We start from the raw sequence: 11,475 nt of genomic DNA, 5'->3' as shown, positions 1-11,475 counted from the left end.
GGCAAGTGACTAAAGTAATAGTAGGGGAACATTTTGGGTCTAGTGATCATAATTCTATTTGTTTTGAAGTAGCTGTGGAAAAGGATAAGCCTTCCATAACAATTGAAGTTTTCAACTGGAGTAAGGCAAATTTTAATGGTGTGAGACAAGAATTTTCAAAAATTGAATGAAGTAGACTGGTCACAGGTTGCCTGGTAAGTAGGAGGCTTTCAAATATTGAAGTCATTGTGTTCCTGTAAGAGTGAAAGGTAGGGCTGGTAGGATTAGAGAACAATGGATGAATAAAAACATTGAGGTTCTAGTCAAGAATAAAAAAGAATCATATGTTAGATATAGACAACTGGGTTCAAATGAATCTCTTGAATAGTATAAAGAGCAAAGTGAGCATTCTAAAGAGGAAGATCAGGAAGATAAAGAGAGGATATGAGATAGCCTTGACAAATAAGGTCAAGGATAATCCAAAGAGATTCTACAAGTATATTAAGAGCAAGAGAGCAACCAGAGAGACAGTAGGGCCACTTCAAGAACAAAGATCTTTGTGATGAACCTCAGGAGATGGGGAGATACTAAGTGAGTTTTTTATGTAAGTTCTTACTGTGGAGAAAGAAATGGAGGCTAGATAACTCGGGGAAATAAATATTGAAATTTTGGAAACAGTTCACATTACAGAAAAGGACTTGCTGGAGGTCTTAGAAAATATAAAGGTGGATAAATCACCAAGACCCAATCTAGTATATCCCAGGACATTGTGGGAAGTTAGGAAATTGTGGGACCTCTTGCAGAAATATTTGTATGTCTATAACCATAGGTGAGGTGCTGGATGACTGGAGAGTGGCTAATGTTGTGTCATTGTTTAAGAACGGATGTAAGGAGAAGGCTGGGAACTGTAGACCTGAGAGTCTAACTTTGGTGGCGGGTAGGTTGTTGGAAGTGATTCTGAAAGATAGGACTTTTATGCATTTGGAGAGGCAAGAAACAATTTAGGGATAGTCAGCATGGTTTTGTGCGAGTGAAATACTGTCTCAGTACAGGGTCCACTTTTGTCATTTTATAAATAATTTAGATGACAGTATAGAAGGCATGGTTAGCAAGTTTGCAGATGACACAAAATTGATAGTATAGTGGACATTGAAGAAGATTATCTAAAATTACAAAGGGATTTTGATTAATTGAGCCAGGCTGAGGAATAGCAGATGGAGTTTATTTTGCACTTTAGTTAAACAAACAAGGGTTGGGCTTATACAATTCAAAGTAGAAATCACACAACACCACGGTCCAGTCCAACTGATTTATCTGGAAGCACTGGCTTTTGAGGCGCTGCCTCTTCATCAGGTAGTTGTGGAGTAGGACCAGAAGAGACAAAACGTATAGCAAAAGGGTTACAGTGTCACGAAGTTGTAATGGTATATTAAACAAACTTAGATTAAATCTTGCATCTTTTAGGATGGGATAAACTGGTTTAGGCTTTTTAATATATAAATTCAAAAACTCCTTTTAAGTTACATTCTCAAGGTGGCTTAGTTTATCTAACAGTAGGTGTTATCTGAGCTCAGACAATGTATTAAAGGTGTGAACTTAAAGTCTGATCCAATGTTGAGTAAGTTTTATTTCTAAAGTGAGACTTTCAGAATCCTACATGGATTTTGCAGATTTTGAGCAAAATAAAATGTAATTCTGCAACTACAGATCTACCTCATAAATTTATATGTGTGCACGTGCAGGAGAGACAGAGTGGGTGCGTGTATGAGAGTGTGCACATGGGTGTGAGCGCATGTGAAAGTGTGTGTGTAAACTTAGTCAAGTATGTGTGTGAGTATGATGGGGTATAAACCTGTGAGAGGGTGCGTGCATGGGTGTGATTGCGGGGATGCATGTGCGCATGAGAGACAGTCTGTATTAGAGAGAGAGAGAGAATAGTGTAGTGGAGTCACCTGTAGTGTGACATGAACCCAGGGTCCCGCTTGAGGGGATCAAACTTGGCTAACAGCGTCTGCTCAGCCACTTTGCATTGTTGCTTGCCTCAAAGTCCACCTTGGAGGATGGTCATCCAAAGGTCCGAAGCTGATTGTCCCGGTCCTGCTCCACAACCATCTGATGAAGAGGCAGCGCCTTGAAAGCTCGTGCTTCCAGATAAATCTGTTGGGTTATAACCTGGTGCTGCGTGATTTTTAACTTTGTCCACGCCAGTCCAACACCGGCACCTCCAAATCATAATTAAAAGTAGGGCAGAGAAACGAAGGGTTCAGGTACATAATTCTTTGAAGTTTGTGTCACACGTAGATATGGTGGTTAAGAAGGCATTTAGCACACTTGCCTTCATTGCTCAGACATTTGAGGTAAGGACTTTGGGTGTTATGTTGAGGTTGTACAGGACATTAGTGAGTCCTCTTCTGGACTACTGTGTGAGGTTCTGGTCACTTGTTATAGGAAGGACATTATTTAGCTGGAGATGGTTCAGAAGAGATTTACCAGGGTGTTGCCGGGAATAGAGGGCTTGAGTTCTAAGGAGGGGTTGGATAAGTTGGGACATTTTTCATGGAGCTTAGAAGGTTGAGGGTTGAACAGTTTTATAAAATCATGAAGAGTATAGATAAGGTGAATGGCAAGTGTATTTTCCCTCAGTTGGGTGATTTCAAGACTTGGGGGGCATATTTTTAACGTGAGAGGAGAAAGATTTAAAAAAGACATGAGAGGCAATTTTTGTTTTTACAGAGACAGTGGTTCATGTGAGAAATGGACTTCTCAAGGAAGTGGTGGATGTGGGTACAGTTACAACATTTAAAAGACATTTGCATAAGTACATGAATAAGAAAGATTTTGAGGGATATGGACCAACCACCGGCAGGTGGGATTAATTTGATTTGAGATTATGGTCAGTATGGACTAGCTGAACCAGAAGGTCTGTTTTCATGCTGCATGATTCTATGAAATTATAAATCCTGTTTGCTCACCAGGCTGTTCTCTTTCCAAGCTTCAGGAAATTTGGGTCGCTGCTTCTCCCGAGAGACCAAATGCTGCATATCCTCGAAAGTAGGATGGTTCCCCACCTCTGCCTGGAAAGCCATCTGGTATTCAGGCACTGACTCTCCTGGTCATGAGACAAATAAAATCACGTCAGAAGCACAGTAGAGCATTTCTCCTGATGAGATAAGGAATAGAAGACAACCTCACTATGCATCATCCTTCCACTCCCCCATTATCATGGCATCAGTATGATTCCTAATTGATTTTAACAGTTGTACTACAGAGCACAAGTCATCCATACAAGTCAAAAGTCAGTAATATATTTTTGAACAAAGTCATAACGCCTGTGTTCCTGAAAGATCATAATGGGTCTCTTAGCTGCGGCTCTAAGAGTCAGGAATTACATTGATAGGAAAGTAAATTATGAAAATGACACAGTAGGTTACAGATTGATATAGATAGGTCGAGTCAGTAGGCATAGTGGAATACATTGAAAGAAAATGTGAACTTAATGTTTACAAGATCCTAATTTTAAAAAATGCATCTTGTAGCACAGTGGTAGCATACCTACCCCTAAAGTTTGAGTGTTTTTCCTTGATGATATATATATATACATATAGTGACTTAGTGTACAGGCACAATTTCAAAATTTGCAGATGATATGAAAATTGAAAGCATTATGAACAGAGAACAAGATAGTTTAGAACTTCAAAGGATGTAGACAAACTATGGAATGAGCACTCAGGTAACAGATGAAGTTCAATATTGAGAAATGTGAACCTACTCATTTTGATATGAAGATGATGACAAGACAATATAACATAATGGAGGCATGAATCTGAATGTCATGCAGAAGCAAAGCAATCTGAGTGCATATGTGCAAAAATCATTATAGGAGGCAGGAAATCTTGACAGCACAGTTAATAAAGCATATACTAGCCTGCCATTAATTAGTAGTGGCTTACAATACAAGAGCAAGGAGGTTATGTTGGACTTCTATAAGATACTGTTAGATTAGATTAGATTAGATTACTTACAGTGTGGAAACAGGCCCTTCGGCCCAACAAGTCCACACCGACCCGCCGAAGCGTAACCCACCCATACCCCTACATTTACCCCTTTACCTAACACTACGGGCAATTTAGCATGGCCAATTCACCTGACTTGCACATCTTTGGACTGTGGGAGGAAACCGGAGCCCCCGGAGGAAACCCACGCAGACACGGGGAGAACGTGCAAACTCCACACAGTCAGTCGCCTGAGTCGGGAATTGAACCCGGGTCTCTGGCGCTGCGAGGCAGCAGTGCTAACCACTGTGCCGCCCGTGTTCTGGCATTAGCTGGAATAGTGTCTCCAATTTTGGGCATCACACATTAGGGAGGGTGCAAATGTTTTGAGGAAAGTGCTGGAAAATTCACAAAAGTAGTTCCAGGGATGAGGAACTTCAGCTATTTGGAGATTTGAGAGAGGTGCTCAAAATTTAAAGGAGTCTGGACAGAGTAGATAGGAAAAAATGCTCTCACTTGCAAAGAGATCAAGGATGAGAGGATACAAATTTAAAGTAATTAGTAAAAGAAGCAAAAGTAAGTGGTTGAGATCTGAAAAGTACTGCCTGAGAGTGAGGTGGAAGCAGGTTCAAATGAGGCATTCAAGAGTTGATCAGTCTGCTATCTGAAAAGGAGAATGCACAGGATTATGAGAAGGAGGAGTAGAATGGCATTAAATGAAATGAAGCATTGGTGACCTGGCACATACGTGATAGGTCGAATTGTCTCTTACGTACTATAACAACTCTGTGATTCTTTGAACAGACTTGTAGATGATTGAAGAATTAAAGGGCACAGTTTTAAAATTAGGGTGCGACTTTCAGGACAGAGATAAGGGTTGGGTGACCTTGCTTCAGAAGGCAGTGGGGTCACAAGCCATTGAGTATTTTCAAAGCAGAGCTAGATATATTCTTTTTTGGCAGGGGTAATCAAAAGCTGTTGGGAGTAGACTTGAATTTGGAATTCGAAACACAATCTTACTGAATGGGAGAGTGGGTTTGAGGGGCTGAACGACATGCTTCTGCTCCTGGGTCATATGTTTTATCTGCATACGTGCATGCACACATGCAAGAAAGACAGCAATCTACTGAGAACTTTGCACTCCTCCCATGCTGATCTTTGATTTCTATTGCTTCACTATTGCTGGCATATCTTCATTCACTTCAGCTGAAAACTCTGTATTCCACTCCCCGAGACTCTTCTCTCTCTTTGCATAAGACACCTTTCAAAGCCTGCCTCTTTGACCAACTTTTGGTCAATTGTCCTCATAACTCTCTATGTAGCACCATGTCAAATTTTGTTTTATAGCATGCCTGTGAAGCAACATGAGACATTTTCTATGTAAAAAAGCAGTGTGTTAATGCTTGTTATTTTCTTACCTGGGAAAAGATCTGTGCACTTCATAAATATTTCCCAGTAGATGAGGCCTAGTGCATACATATCCACCTGCTTGAGAGCAGAGGCACAGTCTCGCAGGTTTACAGCTCCCTCTAGCACTTCAGGTGCCATGTAACGGATTGTGCCAACCTGTGGAAGAGGGGACAAAGAAAGAAACATCACGGCCAGAAGAGGAAAATCTCTTGTGTTTTCAATGCTTCACACAACAAACACTGAGAATCAGCATTATCAATTCCAACTGACTGAATTTCTGCACCATTTGGAGAAATGCTGTTGCCTGGGGATCAGATTTGTTTTGGCCTCAGGTCAAACAAGTAATTTCCAAAACTGCCCAGTTTCACAACCTCACTAAGCAACAAAACATCGATGTGTTGAGAGCTGCAGTTTAAGTAGAGGTGTGATACATCAAACAAAAGGGACAGGGAAACCTAACATTGTGAGCAGACTCTGCTAACGGTCCAAGCCTCAACTGGCCATGTCAGTTAGAGGTTATATAAGGATGTTTTTACATGTTGCACAGCAACTGAGCTTCAAAACAAATAAGTCATCTTGTGACATTCTCAATCTCTCAGAATTGCAGTAATTCCTTATTAATCAGAGTCACAGTGGCAGTTTTACTAAATTTATGGAAACTCTGAAAGGTTGTATTGCATTAGAACATATACAGTGTATTACTCCTTATACCCCTGTAACATTGCCTTCTACCAGTAAAACAGGTGTATGATAACTGTCAGTCCCACTCAGCACTGCCTCTATACATGTGCACAATAGACAATAATATTTCTAATAGCACTTTTCTGCGCATGTACACATCAGGTGGTGGTATAACTGACTCCATTACACTTGCCAATGGTACTCCAAGAAAATGTGCTACGATACCTGCACAATCTTCAACTCTTCTGTTGCTCACCTCACTGATGGCTGCAGTATCCTCCTCCCCAGGTCGAACCAGTCGATTACCAGTCAATTTCATGGAAAGGCCAAAGTCACTGATGGCACAAGTGCCATCATTCTTCACCAGCACATTCCTGCTGTTGAGGTCCCGATGTGTAATGGCTGACTTATACTGATCTAATGGAGTGATAAATGTTTCATTGTTAGCATGCTCAGCTAGAACTATCTGGTAGACACAGATTAAGAGGTTCTTTCCTCAAGGTGAAATCCCTTTGAATAAAAAAAATAGGCACTTGTTGTCAGCAATCACCCAATCAGCAACTTTTCACTCTAGGAACTTGGCAGAATTCTGAGTTGAGCAACATGTTAAAGGGATTTAAGTCATTCCTATTATTTGGAGGGAAAAAGAGGAGAAAATTACAAAGCATGAATAGAGGCAAAGATAAAGAGAAAGATAAATTACAAGAACACAATAAGAAAAAGGCAAACTGACAGGCAGTGGTAGAAGGCGATGCAAGAAAAAAAGGAGAAAGGAAAATGGCAAGGTAAGAAAATGGGAAGATTGGAAAAGACGATGCAAGTGAAACAGAAAAGGGTCAAGACTGAGTGTTCAAAACAGACCACACTAGGCAGACAGGAAAGCTAAATGGAGTGAAAGGGTGTTCTACCCCATATCCATCATTGTTGTAACTTTACATGTGAACCTTTGATAGATATATGTGCATATCAGAATGACCCCACTACACGATAATGATGTTTTGTACAGGTTTGCCTCTTGTACAGTCTCAACACTGGTTCCCTCATGATTTGAAATGCAACAATTGAAAACTGGGCATTTACTGCTCTTTCATCTTTCAAAATTTATTCCACCCACATGGATTCTAGAACTTTACAAACAAAGTGAACAGTTGGTTCATCCATCTTATAACTTACTGGGGACTGTCAGTATCCCACTGGGGATTGGTAGGCTATTTTAAAAAAAAATGGCAGTTTTGGATCAAGCCCCTATATTCATATCACATTCCACTGTGTATTAAATATTACAGTTTTCAAAGCAAACAATATGTAAGTGATTTCAACACGCAGACAACAAAAACCATAAATGACAAAAGGTCAATAGACAGTGTGACAGTAAGATGGGCAGGTCTTATGGATGCTGTTGTCTCTCACCAGCTCGTAGCAGTTCTGTGTGAAGGTAAGCAAGGCCCTTGGTGATGGAATGTGCCAGCCTACAGGAACTAACCCAATCATTGCTGTGTAGACTCAGGTACTTGCATAACGAGCCCTAAATGTCAAGAGAATAGAAATATATTAAAATGAAAAATAATTTGTGCAGTCACATTGAAGTTTTGCAACACAAACTTGCAAAAATAATAACTCAAATCAATTAATTGTTGATGCTTCATTGGAGAGGTGGTGGCATTATGGTAATCTAAGGTTAATATCTTGGGGACAAGGGCTTGAATTCCACCACGGTACATGTGAAATCTGAAGTAAAAAAAACCTAATCGTGATGACTATGTAACTATTGTTAATTGTCATTAAAAACTCATGATTTCACTAATGTTCTTTAAGAAAGAAAATCTACTGTTGTTACTTGGTCTGGCGTACATGTGACTCCAGAACCACAGCAATGAGTTGTCTCTTAACTATCTTTTGGGCAATTAGCGATAGACAATAAATGCTGACCCAGCCTGCAATGATTTCATCCCATGAACAAATTTAGAAAATGTTCCAAATACCTCAAGTTCAACATCTTTATTACAAAAACATAAATGAGACATGGTAGGGGATGGGAGTGAGAAGCAATTTTGCATTTAGCGGTGTTGGCAAGAACGCAAATGAGGACAATGAAATATCTCATCTGTGCTTTCAATAATGCAATGGATTCTTTAACTGATCACCTGGACAGATAGACAGTGGGTGGCTTTCACATCTATTTCTATAAGAACTGTACCATTCCCAGATTTTGTGCTGAGATCACTGCAAGGGGACTAGCAATCATTTTGAAAAAGAAACATTTGATTGTACCCAGCGTTCGTGGTGGTGGCAACAAGAACATTTGAAATCTAGGAAGTTTTAAACCGTCCCAAGAAAACAGCATTAGCTGTGCAATCAACTGTCCTGAGACTGACTAAGTTTATTGTTCTTTAAATTTTAACATTGCACCCATCACTAACCAAATCCCAAGAAGAAACATATACCCAGTGGAATATCTCCCCATTCAGCTTCCTCCTCATTACTTCGCCATTACAGTAGGGTTAGGTGTGCATCCAGCAGAAATTGAGGCACTAGAATTCAGAAGCAAGTACTCATATAAGACAAAAGGCCCAGAATAAAGGTGTGCCAATTTAAGACTGAGATGAAGAGGAATTTCTTCCTTTAGATGGTAGTGAGTCTTTGGAACCTCTTGTCACAGACACTGCACATATTTAAAGCTGAAATAGATAAATTCTTGATCAGTCAGGAAGTCAAGGGTTAGGAGAAAAACACAGGAAAGTGGACATGAAGAATGTTGGATCAGCAATGACCTTAATGAATGGCAGAGCAGGTTCAAGCGGCTGAACAGCCTATACTTGTTCCTATTTTTTATGGTCAATGGCACATCGGTATTTCAGCATTGTGCAATCTCCAATTCAATGTCATTGTCCAATATTTGACTTTATTTCTCAACTGAGTATCACAAAAACAGACTTGGTCCCATAGCTTGGGGCTAACAGTGATTAATAAAAGTGAAAGCTGCTGGAGGCTGATTAACAATGGGGCAAAAAGGTCAGCGTGGTTCTTTTTATTAAATAATGGATTTTCTTCCAAATGGGTGCTCAGCAGCAGAGGTTGTAACTATTTTGAAGGTGTGCTTAAAGAAGTGGACATCAGATTGCCAACAGAAGTTATTTCTAGAGATTTCAGAAGGCATTCAACAAACTTCAGTATAAGATTGTTGCTTAAAGCTGAACCCATGGTACTGAATGCAAATTACTGACCTAGGAAATTGGTTGAGCAGTAGAACACAGAGAGGCAATAATGGGCAGACACTTTTAATTAAGCAATCGGGTGTATCCTGCAAGGACATGTAGAAATCTCAACTATTCACCACATTTGTTAATACTTTTATGATGGAAATGGAAGTCAGATCCAAATTTTCTGATGACACAAAGATAGCTGGCATTACAAGCAGTGTGGCAGAAACATAAAATTACAAAGAGATTAAGCAAATGGAAAAACCTTGATAGGTCTCAATGCACAAAAATAAGAGTTCATCTACTTCGGGACTAAAATGGATAGAACAGCGTACTTTCAAATGGGTAAACAGTACAAAACTGGAATTTTGAAGATATCTGAGGATTTGAGCATATTAATTATTAAAATAATCAAAATAAAATCGGATGGAATTCTGTAGCAAGAGGACTAAAATATGAGAAAGTGGAAATCATAGCTCAGATATTTATTTATTTATATGTTCATTCCACATCTGGAGTATTAATTAATTACTAGATTACTGTACAGTGTGGAAACAGGCCCTTCGGCCCAACAAGTCCACACCGACCCACCGAAGCGCAAACCACCTACATTTACCCCTTACCTAACACTACGGACAATTTAGCATGGCCAAATCACCTGACCTGCACATCTTTGGACTGTGGGAGGAAACCGGAGCACCCGGAGGAAACCCACGCAGTCACGGGGAGAATGTGCAAACTCCACACAGTCAGTCGCCTGAGCCGGGAATTGAATCCGGGTCTCTGGCGCTGTGAGGCAGCAGTGCTAACCACTGTGCCACCGTGCCGCCCACACTGCATCTTTAGAAGGTTATCTTGGCCTCAGAATGCAGGATGGTGTATCAGAATGATACCTGGATTATTACTGCGGTTTATGACTATCAGTGATTTGTTGTCATATACCACACTGATCTGCTTTGTGCCACTCTCACACATTCATGACAGATTATCTGAAATCGCAGTCATCTGTCATCCAACTCTGCAAAGATCAAGATCTCTTTGTGATGTCCTCCATTTTACCCTCTAGAATGGAACTCTGTAGTTTTTTTTTAGCTTTGGTCAAACAGTTGACTTTTGCTTCCATTTCGTTCATGGAATGCAGATGTCAATGGCTGCAGCAGCATTTATTACCCTTCTCTAGTTAGTGCCTTCTTGAATGGCTGCAGTCCATGTGCTTTAGACACACAATGTCATTAGGGAAGCATTTCCAGGATTTTGACCTTGAGACACCTATCTGCTGTCCCTGTCCTTCTAGATGGAAGTGATCCTACTGTGTTGTACTGTTCTATGTAGGTTTGGAAGGTACTGTTTTTGGAACTTTGGTGAATTTTTGATATTTCTGTATGTCACTATTTAGAGTTATTTTTGCTCTTGTAATTTCAAACACCTCTTCAATTATCTTATGGTCTGTCCATGGAGTTGAAGCATACGTTTCGCACCCACATTTCAAAAGATGCTATTTTGTTTTACAAATCTTTATTTACAAGAACACAGCATAAAAACAGGAGCAGGATTAAACTATTTAGCCCTTCGAGTTTGCTCTACCATCAATGAATCATCTTCTTCACTACCATTTTCCTGCACTTTCGACATATCCCTTAATTTCTGTTTTTGTTTCTGATTTACAGCGTCTACAGCATTTTCGGTTTTTACCTCATGAGTTCTTTCTAACCTCAATTTTTCTTGCTGTCAGCATTCCCTTCACCTTCATAAAATTAAATAGCTATCTGTATGCTTCTGACTACAGCATTACAATTACCAGCTTCTCTTACAAATTATAAGTAGACAAATGTACTTGTTCTGTTGTTACATCATTCAATCTTCACTTTGATTACTTCTCATATTTTTTCTAATTAACATCGAGTACAAACACCAAAACAATCTATACTCTAAACTTCTAGGTTTTACCTAATCTGCGATATTTTGTAAGGCCATACCTGTTTCTGCAAGTTCATAATATTCTGTCTGTAACTTTTAGGAGAAAGTGAGGTCTGCAGATGCTGGAGATCAGAGATGGAAATGTGTTGCTGGAAAAGCGCAGCAGGTCAGGCAGCATCTAGGGAACAGGAGAATCGACGTTTCGGGCATTAGCCCTTCTTCAGGAATGAGGAAAGTTGGTCCAGCAGGCTAAGATAAAAGATAGGGAGGAGGGACTTGGGGGAGGGGCGTCGGAA

The 11,475-nt window shown here is 40.0% G+C and overlaps 1 protein-coding gene across 2 annotated transcripts in view; it reads right to left on the bottom strand.

The window, feature by feature from the left end:
• bmpr2b (bone morphogenetic protein receptor, type II b (serine/threonine kinase)) overlaps positions 1–11,475 on the bottom strand; it is a 248,314-nt gene that overhangs the window by 13,262 nt on the left and 223,577 nt on the right. For both annotated transcript variants that reach the window (XM_043693375.1, XM_043693377.1), the window contains exons 7-10: positions 7,473–7,587; positions 6,319–6,479; positions 5,390–5,537; positions 2,952–3,088 (exon numbers count right to left, since the gene is read on the bottom strand). In XM_043693375.1, coding sequence (XP_043549310.1) covers positions 2,952–3,088; positions 5,390–5,537; positions 6,319–6,479; positions 7,473–7,587 — 561 coding nt within the window. The remainder of the gene's footprint in view (positions 1–2,951; positions 3,089–5,389; positions 5,538–6,318; positions 6,480–7,472; positions 7,588–11,475) is intronic.

This window comes from Chiloscyllium plagiosum, chromosome 7 (genome assembly GCF_004010195.1).
Source record: "Chiloscyllium plagiosum isolate BGI_BamShark_2017 chromosome 7, ASM401019v2, whole genome shotgun sequence".
NCBI classification, from domain to species: Eukaryota; Metazoa; Chordata; class Chondrichthyes; order Orectolobiformes; family Hemiscylliidae; genus Chiloscyllium; species Chiloscyllium plagiosum.
This window is presented reverse-complemented; position numbering and strand designations above follow the sequence as displayed.